At 41.9% G+C, this 26,960-nt stretch overlaps 1 protein-coding gene across 1 annotated transcript in view; it reads right to left on the bottom strand.

Moving 5' to 3' along the window:
- Positions 1-376: 376 nt before the first annotated feature.
- Positions 377-26,960, bottom strand: part of LOC120030259 — a 48,712-nt gene continuing 22,128 nt past the window's right edge. Inside the window, exons 5-10 of the mRNA XM_038975603.1 lie at positions 9,028-9,378; positions 8,560-8,910; positions 4,491-4,622; positions 2,822-2,871; positions 2,617-2,736; positions 377-403 (exon numbers count right to left, since the gene is read on the bottom strand). Of these exons, the coding sequence (XP_038831531.1) occupies positions 377-403; positions 2,617-2,736; positions 2,822-2,871; positions 4,491-4,622; positions 8,560-8,910; positions 9,028-9,378 (1,031 nt within the window). The remainder of the gene's footprint in view (positions 404-2,616; positions 2,737-2,821; positions 2,872-4,490; positions 4,623-8,559; positions 8,911-9,027; positions 9,379-26,960) is intronic.

Raw genomic sequence — 26,960 nt, 5'->3', positions numbered from 1 at the left:
GTACTGTCACGTTCTGACCTTAGTTCCTTTGTTATGTTTTTATTTTAGTTCAGGGCGTGAGTTGGGGTGGGCATTCTATGTTGTTTTTTCTATGTTTTGTTCTATTTTCCTTTTCTATGTGTTTGGCCTAGTATGGTTCTCAATCAGAGGCAGGTGTCAGTCGTTGTCTCTGATTGGGAGCCATATTTAGGTAGGCTGTTTGTCATTGTGTGTTGTGGGTGATTATATTATTTTCTGTTCTGTGTTTCTGTCACCTGACAGAACTGTTGCGTTTCGTTCTCCTTTGTTATTTTTTTGGTGTTCTCTGTTTAATAAATATAATGATGAACACTTACCACGCTGCGCTTTGGTCCTCACCTCATTCCAACGACGAGCGTTACATGAAGGTTCTGGACTCGACAGGCTGGGACACAATAACATCAATGGGAGGAACAGACTCAGTTCCTGCCCAGCAACAGAGCTTAGTCGTAAGGTATAAATATATATGCGTCTGTGACATGTAGGTGTGCTTTTGCAACTGCAACACCCAGTGTGGTGAATAAATTCAGCTTGAGTTTTTCTTGGAGTCCGTCTGATTTACTGTCCCAGAAATTAGAACCTAACACAGTACTCCTGATGGTCCATAGGAGGTCTGTTGTGCATTTAACATGTGTTGACATGTAGGGGTAGAGCAATGTGAGTGTATATGGGGGAAACACCTACAGAGTGAAACAAGTCAAATTTATGTCAGTCTCGTTCCCTGTATATCATACACAGAAACATCCACTAACTGAAGTGTAAAGCTGAGAGTTCCATGACTGATTGGACACACCAGCCTAACTAATACATGTGACATGCTATTTCTATTCTGTATCACTCTCTGGTTAGTGTTGTTCTCATAGGAAGTAATCATCCTCTATTGGTCTCCTTCTGACAGAGAATCCTGCAGTAGTCTTACAAGACTTGTCTAATTCAGAATGCACTGAAAAGTTCTCCCATGACGTCATCATAAATTGTCCCTTCCCCCTGAGCCCATAGATCTAGAATAAATGGTGCTGTATCACACATAAGACAGTTAACTCAGAGTTCAAATAGGGTTCATCAGCAGTTCTTTGTGGTTTGTAACTGATTTCAGATAACTAAATAGACAGTGTAACAAATAACTTTTTTGGCTGTGGCTGCAAAATGTAAAGATTGTGAGATCAACAGCGACGCCACATAGACATCCTGCTGAAAACCACTTAGAGACACAGAGAGCAGGTAGGAGGGTCCTGTCTGCACAAAGTCAGCAGGCCCACATGACCAATGCTTAGATACGGCCTCGTCTTGGGTTTATGGAAGACTGCATTTACATGTGAACTTGTTGTGTGGGGGTGGGTGTGAGTGGCATGCTATCAACACAAATAAAACAGGACAACACATTACAGAGGAGAGATTAATTGATAAATAGTTTGTCTCACATACTTATTCAATTACTCCCTGGAACACAATACAAAACTACACATAAACATGAGTGTCTTTGTTATACAGATCACTCTACAACCAGTTTTATTTTGAATGATTGTGTGGCTCCTCCTGGTAACTAATCTACACTTTATAATAACTTAGTTGATGTTAGTAGTAATAATCTAGTGATGATGACTAACTAGCCTGTTTGATGCATGTGACTCTATGATTCTGAAAAGGATTTATAACATGATACAGATGTGTAATATGTAAGTAATAAATGGATAAATTACCTTGTTATAGATTCTTAAAACCCACACAGTGTCTTTGTTGGGACTTTGCTGACAAATAATATGACTACACACATCAACTATCACAGGAAAGTACTTTTTCTACGATTCTTTGTGAACAAATTGAACATTTTGACAACTCTTAAAATTGCTGCCAACTCTACTGTTCAGGCAGTTATGGGGACTTCCACGTACACTGCTGCACCCCATTGAAAGAGATATTAAGTTCCTGTACTTCAACCTTCACATATGCATATTCACATTTTGTGTTGTTTGTGAAAACGTCTCAGTTACAATGTGTACATTGTCATATTTTGAGTGAATTATCAACAATATCAGCTCTCTGCAAAATACACTTAGCTAAGAAGTCTATTTTTATTGAGTTGAGAGTGAGAGTGAGTAGTGATCTTAGTGACATGGATGTTTGTGGTTTTGATGCACTGAGGTGTGTGAAGACAGTGTGTGGTGAGGAATGACGGTCATTACTGGGGGATAGAGATGAGTTAAGCTGAGTGTTAAATCTATTTAGGGCCATCAGAATACCACAGATATGTGATACAGGATACAGCTTAAAAAATTGAGTTTTGAGACAACTGAAGGTGATAGTCAATAGAATTAACTCTATGCATGCTATTATGCACATCATGTAATCAGGGTGCAATGTCCCTGCAAACTGACCAGTTTAACTTGAAGATTATGAGAGAAAATCAAACAAAACATCCACATTGCAGTGAATTAAAGTTTTATTTGACATAAAATTGCCAACAGTAATGTAAAAAAGAGTTAGACAGAATACAAGAAATTGTAACACAATTATAATGATAAAAACACACTGTGTAACAGAAAAAGCAATGCAAGTCTTATCTTGTCATATCTTTCAGTCCATGTTTTGGCATCTCACCCCAGAGTACACCGTGTCTCTCTCCATGGCGATACTCTGTCTCTGGGTCTTTGGCTTCTTGTGGATGACATTCAGAGCAGCGTAATGGACTGACGTTAGTGTGTCATCATGTTTTTGATCCTAAGAGAAATAGCTAAACAAATTCCAAAGACATCAGGAAATGACCTGATCATTTGTTTACATCAACGTCATAAGATCTGCATACCTGGTTATGATAACTGTGGATTGTCGGACCACTTGGCTGAGGGTGCGTTCCTTTTAGACAAACATGAAGGAATCATCATCATCATCACGCAATAAAATAACCCAATTTCATGACTAAAACGTAATGTGCAGTGCATTTGGAATATCTTCAGACCACTTCACATTTTCCACAATTTGTTACGTTACAGCCTCATTCTAAAATAGATTACCTTGTTCTTTCCCTGATCAATCTACACAATACCACATACTGTAATGACAAAGCAAAAACAGTTTATATTTTATCTGAAATATAACATTTACATAAGTATTCAGACCCTTTACTCAGTACTTTCAAGTATCTTTGGCAATGATTAGAGGCTCAAGTCTTCTTGGGTATGACACTACAAGCTTGGCACACCTGTATTTGGGGAGTTTCTCCAACTCTCTTCTGCCGGTCCTCTCAAAATATGTCAGGTCGGATGGGGAGCATTGCTGCACAGCTATTTTTATGGCTCTCCAGACATTTTCGATCGGATTCATGTCCGGGCACTGGCTGGACCACTCAAGGACATTCCGAGACTTGTCCTGAAGCCACTCCTGCGTTGTCTCGGTTGTGTGCTTAGGGTCGCCCTGTTGGAAGGTGAACCTTCGCCCAAGTATGAGGTCCTGAGGGCTCTGGAGCAGGTTTTCATATAGGAACTCTCTGTTCTTTGCACCGTTCATCTTTCCCTCGATCCTGACTAGTCTCCCAGTCCCTGCCGTTGAAAAACATCCCCACAGCATGATGCTGCTACCCCCATGCTTCACAGTAGGGATGGTGCCAGGTTTCCTCCAGACGTGACACTTGACATTCAGGCCAAAGAGTTCAATCTTGGTTTCATCAGACCAGACAATCTTGTTTCTCGTGGTCTGAAAGTATTTTGGTGGCTTTTGTCAAACTCCAAGCGGGCATTCATGTGCCTCGTACTAAGGAGTGGCTTCCATCTGGCCAATCTACCATAAAGGCCTGATTGGTGGAGTGCTGCAGAGATGGTTGTCGTTCTGGAAGGTTCTCCCATCTGCACACTCTACCATAAAGGCCTGATTGGTGGAGTGCTGCAGAGATGGTTCTGGAAGGTTATCCCATCTGCACAGAGGAATTGGCTCTGTCAGAGTGACCATCGGGTTCTTGTTCACCTCCCTGACCAAGGCACTTCTCCCCCGATTGCTCTGTTTGGCCGGGCGGTAAGCTATAGGAAGGGTATTGGTGGTTCCAAACTTCTTCCATTTAAGAATTATGACAGCCACTGTGTTCTTTGGGACCTTCAATGCTGCAGAAATGTTTTGGTACCCTTTTCCAGATCTGTGCCTTCACACAATCCTGTCTCGGAACTCTACGGACAATTCCTTTAACAGAGGTGGACTCCAATCAAGTTGTACAAACATCTCAAGGATGATCAATGGAAACATGATGCACCTGAGCTCAATTTTGGTCTGAATACTTATTGTAAATAAGGTATTTCTGTATTAAATAAATACACATTTGCAAACATTTCTAAAAACCTTTTTTCACATTGTCATTATGGGATTTTTTTAATAAGGCTGTAATGTAACAACATGTCGAAACAGTCAAGGGGTGTGAATACTTTCAAAATGCACTTTACACTGCACCAACAGTTTAATCATATATTGTGGGCAATGACAACGTTTACCTCTGGACAGCAGAGAGGTTTTCTTGGTAATCTTGTACGTAACACAACCAAGGACAATGATGATGATGACACAAAGAGCCAACGTTACACCCAGACAGTACACCAAGAGAACCTGGTCCTCCTTACAACCATCTGTGGAAAAACAGACAGTGATAGAGGAGATTCAGGACATTTTGCTCCACCAGGCGTACAATGTTAGAAACATTTTAGAAATGTCAGAAATATCACTAACAGTCCATTTCCAGCTTGGTCCCGTTCCCAAACAGCATCTCCCCACATGAGGCCACAGCACAGTAGTAAGTCCCGGCATCAGAAAGGCTGAGGTTCCTCTTGGGGAGGTTGTAGACACATCTCTGTGTAGGAGACCCAGCCTCAGGGCTCTTCTCACACTGATCACTCCTGTCTCCATGGGTGTAAATGATTCCTGGATGGGATTCTCCTGAGCCATGTCTGAACCAACAGACACTGTGTTCTCTTGCGCACGTCTCATTGTGTATTGCGTTTTGACTTTGTGCCTAAGAATGGTAGATCACAAAAAAGCATGGTTATGGAAAATGACTAATAAAATATAAATAATAATAAAAGGTAGAGTATTTGTAATATTTTCACCTGTCAGCATTAACATGGTTCCATCATCAACGAGCATGTGTTTCAAGAAAATATTCCCACAATGGTAGGTCCCAAGGTCCCTTTGTGGCAGAAATGTTGAGGTGAAATGTGGTTTTGCCTGCCATCACAGTCAATCAGCCATCAAATTAATTGTTGAATAGGACATCACCCAGGTACTTAGAGCATTTAGCGATGTACTGAAGCACCATGCCAGTGGTGAGTTTGTACCATAGCATGTAGTTTATGTTTTCACTAGTTATGTGGCATTCAATAGTCACATTGCCTCCCAGCTCTGCTTTCTGGGAAGAAGTGGGCTGAACAAGATCTGGTGTTTGAGATGCACCTGAAAAAAACACTATATTTACTGCATTTATTACATTTACCAAATGCCTATAGTGAGCACTTTAAATGTATAGAGAACTTGTATAACATTAGTCAATTGAGCTAGATGTTATTGACATGCTTTCCATATCAAAAGAAATGTGAGTAGTGTATTCATCCTGCTTTCACGGGACGAGACTGACCTGTGTAAAATGCAGTCTCTCCACAGAAAATAATGGAAACTTGCGTTTGCGTTCATTGGTTCATCTCAGGTACCGTCTGATTTTGATGGTCAAATCTGATTGGCTGAACACTCGGTAGGCCGCCCAGTAGACCATGAATGGAACCAACACTGTCCTCTTATGTTGTTGTACAGCTTGATTCTGTGTTGCCCAACAACTTTATCACATAGCAAGTTTGAATATGTCGATTTTCAGTTTTATTTTTTAAACAATGTGACTACTGTGGATTTATCCTTTATTAGGTCTAACTACAGCTCATACTGTCTGCAATACTATGTACTGCAGCTGGCCAACAGAGGGCTTGTCCACCCAAAATAAGAGACACAACAGCAAGAGGCAGTGGATCCTTTACTTCATGTTTTTCTTGCCATTGTGGTCCATGGGAGTCATACAGTAGTTGGGACCTGGTTGGCCACATGTTATGACACTGTCATCCTCTAGGGCCTCTATCACTTCCACACAGTCACATAGTAACACAGAGAAACAGAAAACATGTCAATAGTCTTTACTTAACCAACAACACCTCATATACTATTTATTCTGTAATGTATTGACAGATAAAATCCCTCCCATTATATAATTAGAAGGAGGCTCTTTCTTCTTGGCCCAGATGATGATGATACTTTACATCACACTTCAAACCACGGTTTGTGTTTAACTACGGACTTCAGATGTCTAGGTCAAATGACCTAATAAATAGTTAATTGTGTTTTTATACAGATTTCAGTAGACTATGTATAATTAACTAGATGCCTCATAAAAATAGTGTTCTATTGTTGATAAAAAGGGCAACATGAAGAGTAAAAGAGTATGTCATACAACTGACTGACACCCCTGAGACATCCTGCTGAAACCACATGAAGAGAGACAGAAAGAGACAGAGACAGAGGGAGAGAGAGTAAGACAGAGAGGGTCCTGTGCAAAAGGCCAACAGGCCTTACCAAAGTGTAGATAGCTACAGCTTAATGTTTTGTTCATAGCAGACCGCAGAGTACATGTAAATATGTTGCTGTGTATGTGAGGGGGTGTGTGGCATGCAATCATTAGGCCTATGTCTTAAAGAGAAAACAAAGAAGAAAACCTCCTACACTATAACTGGCCTGTCCTCCATTTGTGGTGTGGGCTGTTGTGCCACTTTCACTATGAGTAATTATGTTGAAAGGGGCCTACGTTTTGTACTGTAACATGATGCAAGGGACTACCTGACTTCACATAAATGTAAAGACATTGACCTTTACATTGTAAGCTCTGTGTTTAGAGACCATTGTTGCACTCAGGGGTATGAACAGTACGGTGGCCCTGAGAGGAAAAGTATAGTGCAGTGTGTTGCTGCAGGTCCGTCTTCCTGGGTTAAAGGTCTATGAAAGGTTAGTTTCCAATGGTGGAAAGTCACTGTAACACCCTCCACTATGACCACAGAGGTGTGTGATCAAAATGCATTGAGTTCAACTTATTCAAATTAATTTGGTTTAACAGATGGAAATGTTTTATTTTTCTATTTGCACTTTATATTACACTTGAAAAACTATGACCACTGATTTCAACACATTTTACTGAAGCATTCATACAAAGCTAATGAAGTTAGAGCAAGTTAAAGAGCTATCTGATATGAAAGGACAACTGTTTCATTCATCCAGTTCTACTGTCTGATCCCAGAGTACACTGTATCTTCCTCCTTGTTGCTTCTCTGTCTTCTAGACCTGTTCTTATTGTTGCTCAGATTCAGAGCTACATAATGGAGACTGTCTGCATCGTGGGCCTGTGAAGAACAATTACAAAATGGAGGGAGAATATGACTACACGTTATTATTAAATCTTTTTTTTTTTACATAGTAATAGAAAATATTATGAATTTTACTTACCCCTGTATCTGAATAAGAGACTGCTGGACTTCTTGTCTGAGAGAGGGGTCCTGAAAAGAAAGACAGAAAATATAAAGATACGACTTCTCATTCCATTACAGATACAGTGGGGCAAAAAAGTATTTAGTCAGCCACCAATTGTGCAAGTTCTCCCACTTAAAAAGATGAGAGAGGCCTGTAATTTTCATCATAGGTACACTTCAACTATGACAGACAAAATGAGAAAAAAAATCCAGAAAATCACATTGTAGGATTTTTAATGAATTTATTTGCAAAGTATGGTGGAAAATAAGTATTTGGTCAATAACAAAAGTTTATCTCAATACTTTGTTATATACCCTTTGTTGGCAATGACAGAGGTCAAACGTTTTCTGTAAGTCTTCACAAGGTTTTCACACACTGTTGCTGGTATTTTGGCCCATTCCTCCATGCAGATCTCCTCTAGAGCAGTGATGTTTTGGGGCTGTTGCTGGGCAACACGGACTTTCAACTCCCTCCAAAGATTTTCTATGGGGTTGAGATCTGGAGACTGGCTAGGCCACTCCAGGACCTTGAAATGCTTCTTACGAAGCCACTCCTTCGTTGCCCGGGCGGTGTGTTTGGGATCATTGTCATGCTGAAAGACCCAGCCACGTTTCATCTTCAATCTTTTTAAGTGGGAGAACTTGCACAATTGGTGGCTGACTAAATACTTTTTTGCCCCACTGTACATCTGGTGATGTCAAAGAAGAGCAACTTCAATGAAGGACTTTACCTGCTACATACATCATTAGTTCATTTAATTTGGATATCTCTTACCTCTATACTGCAGACACTTTCTCTTGTTCATCTTGTACATGATGTAACCAAGGAAAATTATCAGGATAAACGAGAGACCCAATGCTGAGCTCAAGCAGTACACCAAGAGAAGAGGGTCTCCGTAAATGTCTGGGAAAACATTTTCTCATGTGATATAAATAACTTGTACTGTATGTAGTTGGACACAGTAGATTAAACAATAGATATAAACAAAAACTGTAAAGACGTATCACTTACCATTGATCTCCAGCTTGGTCCCGTTTCCAAACAGTATCTCCCCACATAAGGCCACAGCACAGTAGTAAGTCCCAGCATCAGAGAGGCTGATGTTCCTCTTGGGGAGGTTGTAGACACAGCTCTGTGTAGGAGACGCAGCCTCAGGGCTCTTCTCACACTGATCACTCCTGTCTCCATGTGTGTAAATGATTCCTGGATGGGATTCTCCTGAGCCATGTCTGAACCAATAGACACTGTGATCTCCTGAACAGGTCTTAGTGTGTATTGTACAGTTCAGAGTCACAGAGTCTCCTGGCTGGACTGACTCAGACACAGACTGCTGAGTAAGATGATGGTTCCTGGACCCTGCACCTTTTACTCAATAAAACCAAAGTCCTAATGAACTTCTAATTACAAATGAAATTCACAATTTCCATATGCAAAGCCACTGAGACAGTAACATTCCATATTAACTTCTGTGTTACTCACCATTATGCATCAGAAATATACCATTTCCAAAGATCATGCCCTCATAATCACGTGCAGCACAGTAATACATCCCCACATCCGATGGCTTGGCATTTGAAATGGTCAGCACAAAACTGTCTCCGTTCTTCTCTGCAGAAAACCGAGGATTGTTGTCAAACTCCCCGTAGAGTGTTGGATCTTTTGAGTCAAGGTAAAGAGATACTATCATCGCTGGAGCTTGTCCTACTCTTAGTTTGAACCAGTTGTAGTAGTCTCCGCCAGTCCCAGAGATGAAGCATTTCAAATCAACAGTGTCTCCAGGGATGAAGGTCTTCAAAAGATCAGACTGAGTAATGATACCAATGGACAACACTGAAAAAAAGACATGTTTTATGTCAATCAAAGTCTACACATCAGATTCATGCGTTTACAGGTCCGTAACATTATGTACCCTTATTCCACCAGAATTTTTTTTAAATCTTGTCCACACAATGTCTTACCTGCTCTAAATAAAAGAGAGATTATGAGACACAGTTTTGTCATCGTCATCTTCTGTGAATAGCATGTCCTTTTGTCGTCCTGTGTGTCAGATAAGAGTGAGAGTCAAGAGGTTATGGCTGTCTTTTTATACCTGACTGGAGAGATGGTCCACAGGCCTGATTGGCTGCTGTGACATTAGTAAAGACACGGAACAGGACAGTTCAACCCTCCCCTCTGATCTTTTTCTATCCTCATGCTACATGAGTACACTTTCCGTTTTCTTCAGAAAGCTATCGCCTTAGTAGTGATTGAGAGATATGGACACCAAATGCGTATATATTCTTGTCCACATTTCAGTTCCTGAATGTAAGTGTTTATGATAATATGGCTTGATTATGATTGGCAGGCTCCTATCTACACACTCATAGAAGTGTAATTTAATAAACATATCAGTAACATTATTCATGAGTATGACAAATGCCAGTGAATGTCTTCCCAAGCAGTTTAAAACATCTCAGAGACTAAGCCGTTGTGGTGGAGGGGGGGGTTCTACTAAGATAACATATGGAATTGTTTTAAGATGGTCATACCATGGATCAGTTACCTATTTGATTTTGAACTTTAGAACCCTTTAGGTATCAAAAACGAATAAAGTATTTGAAAAAATATTGAATGTGGCCTTTACTGCTATAGTCCATTGAGGCGCATTGAATTACAGATTTATGAATGGAGATAAAAAGAATAAGGTTTTGAAGTGTCTGTCCTATATCTATGAGATATAAGAAAGCTTTAGGTTTTTTGGACATATATTTAACACAGAAAGATATTATTCTCTCCAGAAATAAGTCTCTCACTGCCGCCGCCTGTTATAGACCCCCCTCAGCTCCCAGCTGTGCCCTGGACACCATATGTGAATTGATTGCCCCCCATCTATCTTCAGAGTTTGTTCTGTTAGGTGACCTAAACTGGGATATGCTTAACACCACGGAAGTCCTACAATCTAAGTGAAATGCCCTCAATCTCACACTAATTGAGAGAAGAATGAGAGAATCTCCCAAAATACAGGTGTGCCAAGCTGGTAGTGTCACACCCAAGAAGACTCGTTGCTGTAATCGCTGCCAAAGGTGCTTCAACAAAGTCTTGAGAAAAGGGTCTGAATACTTATGTAAATGTGATATTTAGCAATAACAACAAAAAATTACCTGCTTTTGCTTGTCATTATGGGGTATTGTGTGTTGATTGATAAGGGAAAAAATATATATATCAATTTTAGAATAAAGCTGTAACGTAACAAAATGTGGGTAAAGTCAAGGGTTCTGAATACTTTCCGAAGGCACTGTATATAGACATCTCCTTAATTATTGTATCCTCTCAATACTTTATCAAGTTATTGAAAGCATTCTGATATTTGTCTGACATCATGTGATAAAAGTCCATGTTTAGGGGACCTGCTTGGTTCTGGTCCCGGTTCCGACCGACCAACATTTTAGCTTATAAATCAACCTGTGGACACCATAGATAAAAATGTCTTGCATTGAGCAATAACCCTGGTTCCCACGGATACAGTAGTATATTTTAGTGTGACTTATGATGTGAGTTCTGAAACCACTCAAAGCTGGGATGTCCCTCCCACCATTTAATTTGCTCTTCCGACTGTCCATCAACTCCTGGCTGAACCCTACATCACAGCGCAGCAGGAGAGAATGGTTTCTTCACTATAGCACATTAAGAGATCGATTTATAGCCATTCATCTAAAATAATTAATATATTTTTAAACAAAAAACACTTTCTGTTTGTCATAGATGGACAAGATTAGTATGAGATGAAAGGCGAGTTCACTAAACATACAAATATGTATTTTACAGTTATAAGGAAGTTTAAATCTATAGTTAGTGGTTTTATAATTTAATTATACTATATTTAGAAAGTATTTTCAAGCCTTACTCATACAGTTTTGTTGAATAGAAAATATAGAAAAATAGAAATAGAAAAATAGAATAGAATAGAATAGAATAGAAAAAAAGCTGTACATTTCAATGAAACATGGTGAAGCCCCAAAATTGCCCTCGCTAGAAGCCTGTGTCTCAGACATAAGGAAGTGGATGGCTGAAAACTTTCTACTTTTAAACTTGGACAAAACAGAGATGCTTGTTCTAGGTCCCAAGAAACAAAGAGATCTTCTGTTAAATCTGACAATTCATCTTGATGGTTGTAAAGTCGTCTCAAATAAAACTGTGAAGGACCTCGGCGTTACTCTTGACCCTGATCTCTCTTTTGACGAACATATCAAGACTGTTTCAAGGACAGCTTTTTTCCATCTACGTAACATTGCAAAAATCAGAAATGTTCTGTCCAAAAATGATGCAGAAAAATTAATCCATGCATTTGTTACTTCTAGGTTAGACTACTGCAATGCTCTACTTTCCGGCTACCCGGATAAAGCACTAAATAAACTTCAGTTAGTGCTAAATACGGCTGCTAGAATCCTGACTAGAACCAAGAAATTTGATCATATTACTCCAGTGCTAGCTTCCCTACACTGGCTTCCTGTTAAGGCAAGGGCTGATTTCAAGGTTTTACTGTTAACCTATAAAGCGTTACATGGGCTTGCTCCTACCTATCTTTCCGAGTTGGTCCTGCCGTACATACCTATACGTACGCTACGGTCACAAGACGCAGGCCTCCTAATTGTCCCTAGAATTTCTAAGCAAACAGCGGGAGGCAGGGCTTTCTCCTATAGATCTCAATTTTTATGGAACAGTCTGCCTACCCATGTGAGAGACGCAGACTCGGTCTCAACCTTTAAGTCTTTACTGAAGACTTATCTCTTCAGTAGGTCATATGATTGAGTGTAGTCTGGCCCAGGAGTGTGAAGGTGAACGGAAAGGCTCTGGAGCAACGAACCGCCCTTGCTGTCTCTGCCTGGCCGGTTCCCCTCTCTCCACTGGGATTCTCTGCCTCTAACCCTATTACAGGGGCTGAGTCACTGGCTTACTGGTGCTCTTTCATGCCGTCCCTAGGAGGGGTGCGTCACTTGAGTGGGTTGAGTTACTGACGTGATCTTCCTGTCTGGGTTGGCGCCCCCCCTTGGTTTGTGCTGTGGTGGAGATCTTTGTGGGCTATACTCGGCCTTGTCTCAGGATTGTAAGTTGGTGGTTGAAGATATCCCTCTAGTGGTGCGGGGGCTGTGCTTTGGCAAAGTGGGTGGGGTTATATCCTTCCTGTTTGGCCCTGTCCGGGGGTATCTTCGGATGGGGCCACAGTGTCTCCTGACCGCTCCTGTCTCAGCCTCCAGTATTTATGCTGCAGTAGTTTATGTGTCGGGGGGCTAGGGTCAGTTGGTTATACCTGGAGTACTTCTCCTGTCTTATCCAGTGTCCTGTGTGAATTTAAGTATGCTCTCTCTAATTCTCTCGTTCTCTCTTTCTTTCTCTCTCTCTGAGAACCTGAGCCCTAGGACCATACGTCAGGACTACCGGGCATGATGACTCCTTGCTGTCCCCAGTCCGCCTGGCCTTGCTGCTATTCCAGTTTCAACTGTTCTGCCTGCAGTTACGGAACCCCTACCTGTCCCAGACCTGCTGTTTTCAACTCTTAATGATCGGCTATGAAAAGCCAACTGACATTTATTCCTGATTATTATTTGACCATGCTTGTCATTTATGAACATTTTGAAAATCTTGGCTCTCTCTAATTTTCTCCTTCTCTCTTTCTTTCTCTCGGAGGACCTGAGCCCTAGGACCATACGTCAGGACTACCGGGCATGATGACTCCTTGCTGTCCCCAGTCCGCCTGGCCTTGCTGCTATTCCAGTTTCAACTGTTCTGCCTGCGGTTATGGAACCGCCACCTGTCCCAGACCTGTTGTTTTTCAACTCTTAATGATCGGCTATGAAAAGCCAACTGAAAATTATTCATGATTATTATTTGACCATGCTTGTCACTTATGAACATTTTTGAACATCTTGGCATAGTTCTGTTATAATCTCCACCCGGCACAGCCAGAAGAGGACTGGCCACCCCTCATAGCCTGGTTCCTCTCTAGGTTTCTTCCTAGGTTTTGGCCTTTCTAGGGAGTTTTTCCTAGCCACCGTGCTTCTACACCTGCATTGCTAGCTGTTTGGGGTTTTAGGCTGGGTTTCTGTACAGCACTTCGAGATATTAGCTGATGTACGAAGGGCTATATAAAATAAACTTGATTGATGTCATGCAATATTTCATATTTTCACATTTTTGTCATATTTGTACTGTTTCTTGAGCTTTTGTCCTCAAAAGTGACTAAGCAATATATAACTATTTTTACCAGAAAGGTGATATTTTAACCTTTCTTGGAGTATGCAGCATTACTAATTATTGTTTATGGCCCTCTCATGATAAATTACTACTTTTGGGGATTACATAGATTACATTTTAAATTACATTTAAGAGAAAGTATTTTGTTAACATTGTCAGACAATGTTTCATGACAACAACAGGTTGTGGTCTGCATATAAATGTGATGTGTGTATGATTCAGACAGAGGGTTTGGTGCAGAGGGTGAGGACGGAGACCTTGGTTGCATCCAAAATGGGACCTCGTTCCCTATATAGTGCACTACCTTTGACCAGAGGCACTTCTTTTGACCAGGGACCATAGGGTGCCATTTCAGAAGCACACTTGTCATTTGGTTGGTAACGGTTTTGTTATCTATAAGCAAACAGAGTGCATGGCCCTACCTACCTGAAAAGTGTGAAAACTATGGTCTGAAAGTGTTGGACCTGAGGGTTGGTTATCAACCTCCTCAGAATCCCTCTGTCCAGCAGAAATAGTGACATTGAAAAAGTGACAAGGCTTATCACAGGCCTTAGAAACACAGTGAGACAAAGTATATGCGTGCAAATCAAACTGCATTGGTAGCAAACCATAACAAACTCTCAATGTCACAGTAACAGAAGAGGTTTTGAACTCAAAAGTACCTAAGAAAAAAAAAGTTCAAGCCAAATGTGTGGAGGCATGATGTCAGTTTGTTTAGTTGTTGAGTGGAAACGTTGGACCACAGAGATCTTTGTATGAGGTGTGTGTTGTTTTCCATCCCTGTTCACACCAGCGAGTTGACACTGACCACAGGCCGAGGATGTTGCGTCTGCAGTGAATGCATCAGATGTGAGCCTGCAGAGAGGATTGGCACCTGCCTCTGTTCACTCAACATTACAGCAGTAGGTTTTTTGTTTATGGATGGATTCACTCTGCATGCAAATACATCAAGGATGCACTATGACTGAAGTAGGCCTACAAGTGCTCAACACATTTATGGTCTTTTGAACATAGGGCACTAAAGTATGGTTATTGTACTAAAGAGAAGATGGTGGTGTGCAGGTGTCCCAAACCTCAGGTGTCCAACATACAGTATCATTGTACATGATGCATTCAATTAAATTCAACTGTATTATGATAACAACAGTAGATAAATGTTTGTCTTTATTTGTACTCCTCCCACGTTGTGCACACATCTAGTCTAGAGCCTGGGGTAGTTCGGTTTTGGTTTTGGTCAGGTATTTATAGTCTGTCAGTATGGATGGAAAGAGATGTGGGGCCTGATTGGTGAGAAGAGAGTGTGTGGTTAAGGTACGCAGAGAGAGAGAGAGAGACTGAGACAGAGAGACAGAGAGAAAGAGAGAGAGAGAGAGAGAGAGAGAGAGAAAGAGAGAGAGATTCATCTAGTCTAGCTAGCAACAATTCATGGTCAAATGAATCAAAGGCTATATGTCATTTGAAATGTCTTTATTCTTTTGGAACTTCTGTGAGTGTAATATTTACTGTTAATTTTTATTGTTTATTATCTTCTTCACTTGCTTTGGCAATGTTAACATATGTGTCCCATGCCAGTAAAGCCCTTGAATTGAAAGGGAGAGTGGTGTGAAGAGAACAGAGAGAGAGAGAGAGGTAGAGAGTGGTGTGGAGAGAGAGAGATAACCAAACCTGAAACACAGATAATATACATTATTTATTTAACCTTATTTAACCAGGAAAAGCCCATTGAGACCCAGTCTTTTTTTCTACTGGGATACCTCTTCAAGAAAGCAGCAACAATCAATACATTACATAATTAAAACATACAACAACATGATCCAGCCTAAAAAAGGCATTTACACTCCTCTAACAGAGTCTCCCATCAATAATTTACATTTATTCAGTGGCATTAACATATCTTGATGAACCATGGATTGTAGATTCTTCCATGCGTCTGGTGCACAAGAAGAGAAGGCAGTCTTGCCTCATACTGTGAATGTCCTGGGGACTTTCAGTAGCAACCACCTAGCAGACTGGATATGGTAACTGATGGTGGTGAAGGAGACCAGACTACAGAGGTAAAGAGGGAGTTTACCCAAAAGGGCTTTGTAGGTGAACATACAAATGTATCTTTCTGTGCATATAAAGTGAGGTCCAACCTACCATTTGGTACAATGTGCAATGGTGGGTGAGTGACTTGGCATTTGTAATAAAGCGCAAGGATGCATGATAAACAGAGTCCAGTATCTGTAAGACGGAGGAGGTTGCATGCATATACAACAAGTCACCATAATCGATTACAGAGAGAAAAGTGGCCTGAACAAGCCTTTTTCTAGCCATAAGTGGGAAGCAAGCCTTATTACGAAAAAAAAAAAAAACAATTTAAATTTAAGCTTTGTCACAAGATTATCCACATGAACTTTAACCTGTTAGGCGGGCTGTCCCGACATCGGTACACTTATGACAACATCCAGCTCAAGTGCAGGGCGCGAAATTCAAAATCTATTTTTTTTAAATATTTAACTTTCACACATTAACAAGTCCAATACAGCATTTGAAAGATAAACATCTTGTCAATCCAGCCAACATGTCCGATTTTTTAAATGTTTTACAGAGAAAACACCACATATATTTATGTTAGCTCACCACCAAATAAAAAAGAGGACAGACATTTTTCACAGCACAAGTAGGATGCAAGTAGCATGCACAAGCCAACCTAACTAACCTAGAACCAACCTAAATAACCTAGAAAAAACTACCTCAGATGACAGTCCTATAACATGTTACACAATAAATCTATGTTTTGTTCAAAAAATGTGCATATTTTAGCTATAAATCAGTTTTACATTACTGCTACCATCATAGCAACAGTCAGAAATCGCACGGGAGTAGCCAGAGAAAATACAGACACCAACGTCAACTACTAATTACACATCATAAAACATTTCAGAAAAATATATGGTGGATAGCTAATGAAAGACAAAGATCTTGTGAAAAGAGCCAATATTTCCGATTTTTGAAGTGTTTTACAGCGAAAACACAATATATCGTTATATTAGCTTACTACATTAGCTAGCACACAGCAGCATTGATTCTAGTCGAACGGTAGCATAGCACAGTTCGACAGATATATGAAAAAGCATCCCAAATTGGGTCCTTATCTTTGTTGATCTTCCATCAGAATGTTCTCCAAGGGGTCCTTTGTTCAGAAACGTCTTTATTTCGATCCAGAACGAACGATTTCCCTCTTGAATTAGCAAGCACACTGGCAGTGCGACGCTAACCTCTCCATCTTGACAAAATTCTTGCGTCGCATCACGTCTAAAGTCCAGAATAATTTCAATAATATAATTAAACTATATTGAAAAAACATACTTTAGGATGATATTGTGACATGTATCAAATAAAATCGAAGCCGGAGGTCATATTCACCTTTAACGAGCGTTTTCCAGGAGCCGAGTACAGGTCCTACTTCGCGCCCAGAAAAAAAAAATAAAGTGCGCAAGTCTCACTCCAAGAGGTTGTGTTCAAACCCTGGACGAGATATTCAAGTCCTTTCTGCTCTCACTTCCGCATGACACCCAGGGGAAGGCGTATGACGTGTTTCTACAGTCCTAAGTGACATGCCCTTTTATAGACAAGGTCTTGAAGAGAGACATCGATGTTGGAAATCTCACTTCCGGATAGGAAATGGGCTGTAAAAATAGTTCTGTTCCACTTAGAGAAATAATTCAAACGTTTTTAGAAACTAGAGACTGTTTTCTATCCAATAGTAGTAATAATATGCATATTGTAAGAGCAAAAATTGATTAAGAGGCCGTTTGAAAATGGGCACATATTTTCCAGTTTTTCAATACGCCCCCTGCAGCCATAAGAAGTTTTAAAGGACATCTAGGTATTTGTAGGATGACACTTTTTCAATGGATCCACCAGATGTGACAATGCTAACATTCTCTGGCAGAGTTCTTGCTCTGGTAAAGGTCATGAATTTAGTTTTTTGTACATTCAAGACCAGTTTCAGACCATAAAGGGAGGCCTGTAGTGACTGAAAAGAGGTCTGGAGCTCTTCAACAGCCTGATCCAGAGAAGGAGCACATGAATATATGACTGTATCATCTGTATATACTGTAGATGTAACTTTGCTGGTTGCATCCCATTTTCCAAATCATTAATAAAAATTGAGAACAACACAGCAGCTAAAATGGATCCCTGGGGCACACCTCTATTAATCTCAAGAAAGCTAGACTTGTGATTGTCAGTATATACACATTGTGTTCTGCCAGAAAGTTAGTTCCTAAACCAATTTACTGCCATCTTCACTGAGGCCAATGTTTCTGAGTCTACCTAGCAACAATTTATGGTCAACTGAATCAAAGGCATTTGATAAATACACAAACAGAGCAGCACAATGTTGCTTTTTATCAAGTGCATTAATGATGTCGTGTGCCACTGCCACTGCTGCAGTTGTGGTGCTGTGCCCCAATCTAAAGCCAGACTGAACACCGCTCAGTATGTTCTTTTCAATTAAGACGTTTTTAATTGTGTGTTCACTAGGGATTCATAGACATTGGCCAGGATAGGGAGTTTAGAGATAGGACGATAGTTATTAACATCTGAGGGATCTCCACCCTTCAGCAGAGGAAGGACATAAGCTGATTTCCAAATGCTGGGTATGGAATTGGTCAAGAGACTCAAGTTGAAAATGTGAGCCACAGGTTCAGTAATAATACCAGCTGCTATCTTTAAGAGGTAGGGATCCAGGCTGTCTGGACCTGCAGACGTTTTAGTGTCTATAGCCTTTAGTGCTTTACAGACCTCAGTATAAGAAACAGGCTCAAAGTTAAAATTGTTCACATGAGGACCTATATCATAGTTGGCTGTAACAGAGCTTACATTAGAGGCCTGGGCTCCACCATTATCAAAAACTGAACCAGCAGATATGCTTGTTAAAAAACCCTACAATATCTGCTTCATCCTTCACTTCATTAGAATCCATCATTAAATGGTCAGGAAGGCCAGAGGATACATTAGAACCTGACACTGATTTGATTAGCTTCCAGAACCTCTTAGGGTTGTTTTAGGTTCTCTGTGACTGCATTTAAATAGTAATCTGATTTGGACTTCCTGGTCAATCCTGTGCATTTGTTTTTAGTGCTCTGAAGGAGGCCCAGTCAACAGGAACATTTACATTTACATTTACATTTACATTTAAGTCATTTAGCAGACGCTCTTATCCAGAGCGACTTACAAATTGGTGCATTCACCTTATGATATCCAGTGGAACAACCACTTTACAATAGTGCATCTAAATCTGTTAAGGGGGGGGGGGGGGGGGGGGGGTAGAAGGATTACTTTATCCTATCCTAGGTATTCCTTAAAGAGGTGGGGTTTCAGGTGTCTCCGGAAGGTGGTGATTGACTCCGCTGTCCTGGCGTCGTGAGGGAGTTTGTTCCACCATTGGGGTGCCAGAGCAGCGAACAGTTTTGACTGGGCTGAGCGGGAACTGTACTTCCTCAGAGGTAGGGAGGCGAGCAGGCCAGAGGTGGATGAACGCAGTGCCCTTGTTTGGGTGTAGGGCCTGATCAGAGCCTGAAGGTACGGAGGTGCCGTTCCCCTCACAGCTCTGTAGGCAAGCACCATGGTCTTGTAGCGGATGCGAGCTTCAACTGGAAGCCAGTGGAGAGAGCGGAGGAGCGGGGTGACGTGAGAGAACTTGGGAAGGTTGAACACCAGACGGGCTGCGGCGTTCTGGATGAGTTATAGGGGTTTAATGGCACAGGCAGGGAGCCCAGCCAACAGCGAGTTGCAGTAATCCAGACGGGAGATGACAAGTGCCTGGATTAGGACCTGCGCCGCTTCCTGTGTGAGGCAGGGTCGTACTCTGCGAATGTTGTAGAGCATGAACCTACAGGAACGGGTCACCGCCTTGATGTTAGTTGAGAACGACAGGGTGTTGTCCAGGATCACGCCAAGGTTCTTAGCACTCTGGGAGGAGGACACAATGGAGTTGTCAACCGTGATGGCGAGATCATGGAACGGGCAGTCCTTCCCCGGGAGGAAGAGCAGCTCCGTCTTGCCGAGGTTCAGCTTGAGGTGGTGATCCGTCATCCACACTGATATGTCTGCCAGACATGCAGAGATGCGATTCGCCACCTGGTTATCAGAAGGGGGAAAGGAGAAGATTAATTGTGTGTCGTCTGCATAGCAATGATAGGAGAGACCATGTGAGGATATGACAGAGCCAAGTGACTTGGTGTATAGCGAGAATAGGAGAGGGCCTAGAACAGAGCCCTGGGGGACACCAGTGGTAAGAGCACGTGGTGCGGAGACAGATTCTCGCCACGCCACCTGGTAGGAGCGACCTGTCAGGTAGGACGCAATCCAAGCGTGGGCCGCGCCGGAGATGCCCAACTCGGAGAGGGTGGAGAGGAGGATCTGATGGTTCACAGTATCAAAGGCAGCCGATAGGTCTAGAAGGATGAGAGCAGAGGAGAGAGAGTTAGCTTTAGCAGTGCGGAGCGCCTCCGTGACACAGAGAAGAGCAGTCTCAGTTGAATGACTAGTCTTGAAACCTGACTGATTTCGATCCAGATGGTCATTCTTAGAGAGATCGCAGGAGAGCTGGCCAAGGACGGCACGTTCAAGAGTTTTGGAGAGAAAAGAAAGAAGGGATACTGGTCTGTAGTTGTTGACATCGGAGGGATCGAGGGCGGGTTTTTTCAGAAGGGGTGCAACTCTCGCTCTCTTGAAGACGGAAGGGACGTAGCCAGCGGTCAAGGATGAGTTGATGAGCGAGGTGAGGTAAGGGAGAAGGTCTCCGGAAATGGTCTGGAGAAGAGAGGAGGGGATAGGGTCAAGCGGGCAGGTTGTTGGGCGGCCGGCCGTCACAAGACGCGAGATTTCATCTGGAGAGAGAGGGGAGAAAGAGGTCAAAGCACAGGGTAGGGCAGTGTGAGCAGAACCAGCGGTGTCGTTTGACTTAGCAAACGAGGATCGGATGTCGTCGACCTTCTTTGCAAAATGGTTGACGAAGTCATCCGCAGAGAGGGAGGAGGGGGGGGGGAGGAAGATTCAGGAGGGAGGAGAAGGTGGCAAAGAGCTTCCTAGGGTTAGAGGCAGATGCTTGGAATTTAGAGTGGTAGAAAGTGGCTTTAGCAGCAGAGACAGAAGAGGAAAATGTAGAGAGGAGGGAGTGAAAGGATGCCAGGTCCGCAGGGAGGCGAGTTTTCCTCCATTTCCGCTCGGCTGCCCGGAGCCCTGTTTTGTATGTCTAGCTTGAGCCCAAGATATATTTATCTTTCTAATTAATTCTGCCAAGTTATCTGAAATCCAGGGATTGTCCCTTCCTCTGATTCTAAATGTCTTCACAGGGGCATGCTTATCACAAATCGACACAAATTTCATATAAAAATAGTCCCGGGCAGTGTCGGGAATCAGACTTACTCTGTCAATTATACGGTACAGATCATGTAAGAATGCTTGCTCATCAAACTGTCTAAAATGTCTTTTAAAAATGTGTTTGGCTTTGGTCATGTTTGTATTTCTAACACAAGCAATTGCACAGTGATCACTGACATCATTACAGAATATCCCAGCCGATGTGTATTTGTGATGGGTATTCGTTAGAATAATGTCCAATAGCGTTGATTTGTTAGGTGCTCTGGGATTTGGTCTTGTAGGCGCATTAATTAATTGAGTGAGATTCAGAGAGTGACACAGTTCTTTAAAATAGTCTGATACAGATGTAAGCATGTCCCAGTTCAAATCTCCTAAAATAATGAATTCAGAGTCATTTAGCTTGTGCAGGACATCAGAAAGAGAGTTTGGTGCGTCTCCCCAAGCCGAGAGCGGTCTGTAGCAGCTGACTACAGTGATGTGGGAGTCCTTATATATGTTCACTTTAACCGCAGGCAATTCAAAATGTTTGGCTTTGGTAATCGAGAGAATTTCATGTGTTTTAACAAAGCTTTTCTAAAACTCTTTTTAAGCTGTATCCTGTATCAGATCTCTGTGGTGTTATGACGGCCCTAAATAGATTAACCACTCATCTTAACTCATCTCAAACTCCCAGCAATGACCATCAGTACTCACCACACACTGTCTTCACACACCTCAGTGCATCAAAACCACAAACATCCATGTCAGTAAGAGCACAACTCACTCTCTTCATGAGAAAATCCTGAACGAAAAATAAATGTCATAGCTGAGTATATTACAGTTGATAATGTTGAAAAAAATTATTCAAATATGACAATGTGCACACTGTAACAGAGCAGTTTTAATAAATAATCTACCAACGGTGTATTTATTTTATGTGGACATTGAAGTATTGCAATTCTACTAAATTTCAATAGGGAGCAGCAGTATACACGGAAGTCCTCATGACTGGATCAACAATAAAGAGTTGTAGCAACTTTTAGAAGTTGTCAAAATGTTTAAAATGTTAGATTCTATGACAAGGTAATATTTAAATGCTTATACATCAATTACAGGTTATGAATCAGTTTCAGCATCATGGAATAACATGCATCAAACAGGCTAGGTAGTCATCATCACTGCATCGTTACTGCTAACATCAACTACGTTATAAATTGGAGCAAAACAATCACTCAAAATAAAATGGGTAGCAGAGTGCTCTCTACTGTATATGACGGAGACAATGACTCGTGTTTGGTGTGGTTTTGTATTGAGTTCCAGGGAGTAGTTGAATAAGTATGGGAGACAACCTATTTATTCAAGTCCTCTCTCCTCTCTAACGTATTCTTTTAGTTGTGTTGATAGCATGTCACGCACACCCACCCCCACACAGTGAACAGTTTCACAGGTACTTTGCAGTCTTCTGTAAGCACAAGATGAGGTTGCATCTACATTTGGTGGGAGGGCCTGCTGGCTGCTGTAAGCACACGGGACCCTCCAACCTGCTCTCTGTGTCTCTATGTGGTTTTCAGCAGGATGTCTGTGGTGTCAATGTTGTTCTCAATATCTTTACTTTTTGATCATGTTGGCCCTGACAGCTTACATCCACAGCAAAACAGCTATTTTTAAAACAGACTCTATATATTTAGTTATCTGAAATCAGTTACAAACCACAAAGAACTGCTGATGAACCCTATTTGAACTCTCTGAGTTAACTGTGTCATGTGTGACACCATCTATTCTAGATCTATGGGCTCAGGGAGAAGGGACAATTTATGATGATGTCATGGGAGAACTTTCAGTGCATTCTGAATCAGACAAGTCTTATAAGACTACTTCAGAAGGAGACCAATAGAGGAGGAGCCTCCTTCTGATAGATTGCTTCCTATGAGAACAACACTAACCACAGAGTGAAACAGACTAGATAAAATGTGTCACATTTATTAGTTAAGCTGGGGTGTCATGTCAGCCATGCACTCTCAGGAGTTAGTGCATGATTCTGTAAATGATATACAGGGAATGTAAGACTGACTAAAATGTACTTGATTCATTCTGTAGGTATTTCCCCCACATATACTCATGACGCTCCACCCCTGTTCACCCTTATACTGTAGATGACAAGACAAGACATGCTCTGTGCACTACAGACCGCCTATTGGTCGTCTGGAGTATTGTAACTGTTGAATGACATGGTCAAAATAGTGTTAGTTTCCTTTCCAATTCTTTAGGTACACTTGTTTAGCTTGACCGGCGCAATGGAGGCCAGATAAATCAAGTGCACCTAAAGAAAGTGTGCGAAAACAGATAGTCTACTATTTAACCCAGGTCTGTCCAGAGTGGTGAGACAACCATAAACCAACAAACAAGTAAAACCTTCAAGATAATTACTTACAAGACCATTCTACAGCATGCTGTGTCAACAACTTAAACAACTGACACCAATTTGAATTGAATTTTTCCTTCTCTTGTCTTCTGTACATACAGTATGTCTGTATGAATGTTTGTATAGAGGGCTTCTGAAAGAAACAACCTACTGCTACCATGCTAAACCCACCCACGCATCATGCACTCAGTGAGCTGTTCACAGGTACCTGAACACTTGGTTTACTGTGAGCTCAAAACGACACCATCACTACGCTTTGGATAGGACTGAAGCCCCTGTGCACAGTGTGTGGTTTTCAGCAGGAAGTCTACTGTATGTGGTGTCAGTCAGTTGTTCTTATTCTTCGTTGTTCACGCCCATGACAATTAGAAGCACAGACCACTGCCAAGCAGACCAACAAAGTATCTTATTATATACAAGTTCAAAGGTTTTGTAAATTCTTAAACTGTAATCATTAGTTTACAGAGCGCAGAGTAGAATGTGTATCCAGGTTACAGCCACGAGCCCTACCCACCCAGGTATGGGTCACCTGGAGTATTGTAATTGTTACAAATTCCCTGCTGTTGACTCGTAGCCCATCATATTATTCTCAGAGCCCTCTCCCAGGGACAAACTCTTTAACTTTCTAACTCCTGCAGTAGCCTCCCCTCCCCTCCGGAGCCTGGCAGGCTAGGCTATGGGTCATAAACTGGCCCCTCACACCTCTGGCCCTAGCCAAACCGATTGGTTGCTAGGGGTCATGGTTGCCAGGTGCTTTATCACACCATGGTGTCAGCCGATCACAGGCAGTCATCTTGGGTCCCAGATCCCAAATTCCTGTCTCCCCCTCTCAGTCTCCTTCAACAGTAACAGAAATAGCAGCAAGATCATCTCTGTCCTTCAAAACAAAAGCTGGACTCACTCATATCTCTTTTGATATGTGGGATGGTGTGCATGCACGAAGTGAGTTGTGGGACATGTCTATATTGTTCTTAATAGTTAGCTATTGTTGCATTATGTATGCTGCCTCTGTACAGTTTGTGGCCTGTAAACATTTTCAGGGATTATATGCCATTTATACATTCCTGTATTACTGTTTACTACAGCTCTTGTAATATCGTATTTACAGTATATTGATTGCATTTTAATTCCTTCTACAGAACCACAACCTTTCCCACTTTCCATCCCCATGTACATCTCCTGGGCGTGTGAATAAAGTTCCTGTGTGTCAACTCTTTGGCTGTCAGTTGGTCACAGACTAGTAAACACGTAAAGCTGGGTTGCTGTTTTTCAGTAACTGTTGAATGTCCCGGTCAAAATTGTTTTCGTTTTCTTTCAAAGACGTAGGGCACCCTTGTATCATAGTAGACACATGGGGTTGTGTGTGGCTGTCCATGTGGGTGTTTGAGTGAGAAAGATAAAGGGGAGAACCTATCAGTAAAAAAGCACAGCCCCTTTCATTATCGACTCTGAAGACAGGAGGTGTTCTAGTTAGTTGTCAAAAGGAGGTAGCCTAGCATGAGCCTTGGCTTTTGCGAGCCAGAACAGCTCATAGGAACCACAACCTATATCCTGTTTCTGTAGCAGGAGGCAGCTTGATGTACAAGTACACCCCCTTGACAGGACTGTAGTCTATCACATTTCCTTATCCACAATCTATTTCCATAATACTGAGTGCATAATGCGGATGTTTATGTGGAATGGCGCTGGAGCGACCAATTGTGCTATTTTTAATTTTTTTTGGAGCAGATCTTAACTTTTTCTTGTACATGATGTTTCCACCATGGTTTCCTATGATTAAAAGAGCTTCTGGACATCAGAACAGCTGTCACTAGCCTCAATTTGGATGAGGACTTCTACTTCAATGAGTCGGAGGCGAAACCATATTGATTATCCAGGACCAGGCCCACATCTCGACACTTGAAGACGGACGAGGCGACCCAAATATAGACGCTGGCGTGCAGGATGCCTGCAAGACTACGTCAAAGAGTGGATAAACCACTTCTACCCTCCGTTCTAGTTACGAAGGTGCTGTCACTGGAGAAGAAACTGAATGAGCTCCGTTCGAGACTAGCCTATCAAAGTGATCTGAAGAACTGTAATATCCTATATTTCTATATAGACATATCCTATATAGACATGTTCACCCATGACTGCATGGCCATGACGCCTCCTACTCAATCATCAAATTTGTAGACGACACAACAGTAGTGGGCTTGATTACCAACAACAATGAGACAGCCTACAGGGAGGAGCTGAGGGCACTCGGAGTGTGATGTCAGGAAAACAATCTCTCACTCAATGTCAACAAAACAAAGGAGATGATCGAGGACTTCAGGAAACAGCAGAGGGAGCAACCCCAATCCATATCGACGGGACAGTAGTGGTGAAGGTGGAAAGTTTTAAGATCCTCGGCGTACACATCACTGACAACCTGAAATGGTCCACCCACACAGACAGTGTGGTGTAGAAGGCGCAACAGCGCCTCTTCAACCTCAGGATGCTGAAGAAATTTGGCTTGTCACCTAAAACCCTCACAAATTTCTACAGATGCACAATAGAGAGCATCCTGTCGAGCTGTATCACCTCCTGGTATGGCAACTGCACCACCCACAACCGCAAGGCTCTCCAGAAGGTGGTGCAATCTGCACAATGCATCACTGGGGGAAAACTACCTGCCCTCCAGGACAGCTACAGCACCCAATGTCACAGGAAGGCCAAAAAGATCATCAAGGACAATAACCATCCAAGCCACTGCCGGATCACCCCGCTACCATCCAGAGGGTGAGGTCAGTACAGGTGCATCAAAACTGGGACCGAGAGACTGAAAAACAGCTTATATCTCAAGGCCATCAGACTGTTAAACAGCCATCACTAACAGAGAGAGGCTGTTGCCTACATACTGTTACGAATCCCGCCGAGGATGGTGCCTCTTCCCGTTCGGGCGGCGCTCGGCGGTCGTCGTCTCCGGCCTACTAGCTGCCACCGATCCCCTTTTCTGTTTTCATTTAGGTTTGTCTAATTGGTTACACCTGTTTTGTGTTTAGGGTTAGGGTGTTATTTAAACCCAGTTGGCCCGCCGACTTTTGTGCGGGCTTGTTATTCTGTTTGTTGTGGTGGTGATTTTGTATAGTGGATTCTGTCCTAATTTATGTTGGACTGTATTTTTTGACGCGCCCTTTCTTGTGTGGCGTAGCCGTCTCATAGATTATTTCTGGTTGAAATAATAAATTCCACTTGCTCAGTACTACCCTGCTCTCTGCACCTGACTCCTTCATTTCACCATTGGAATTGTGACACATACAGACTCAAATCATTGGCCACTTTAATAAATGGATTACTTGTCACTTTAAATAATGCCACTTTAATAATATTAACATATCTTACATTACCCAGCTCATATGTATATACTATTTTTTTATACCAT

This window comes from Salvelinus namaycush, chromosome 36 (assembly GCF_016432855.1).
Source record: "Salvelinus namaycush isolate Seneca chromosome 36, SaNama_1.0, whole genome shotgun sequence".
Lineage (NCBI taxonomy): Eukaryota > Metazoa > Chordata > Actinopteri > Salmoniformes > Salmonidae > Salvelinus > Salvelinus namaycush.
This window is presented reverse-complemented; position numbering and strand designations above follow the sequence as displayed.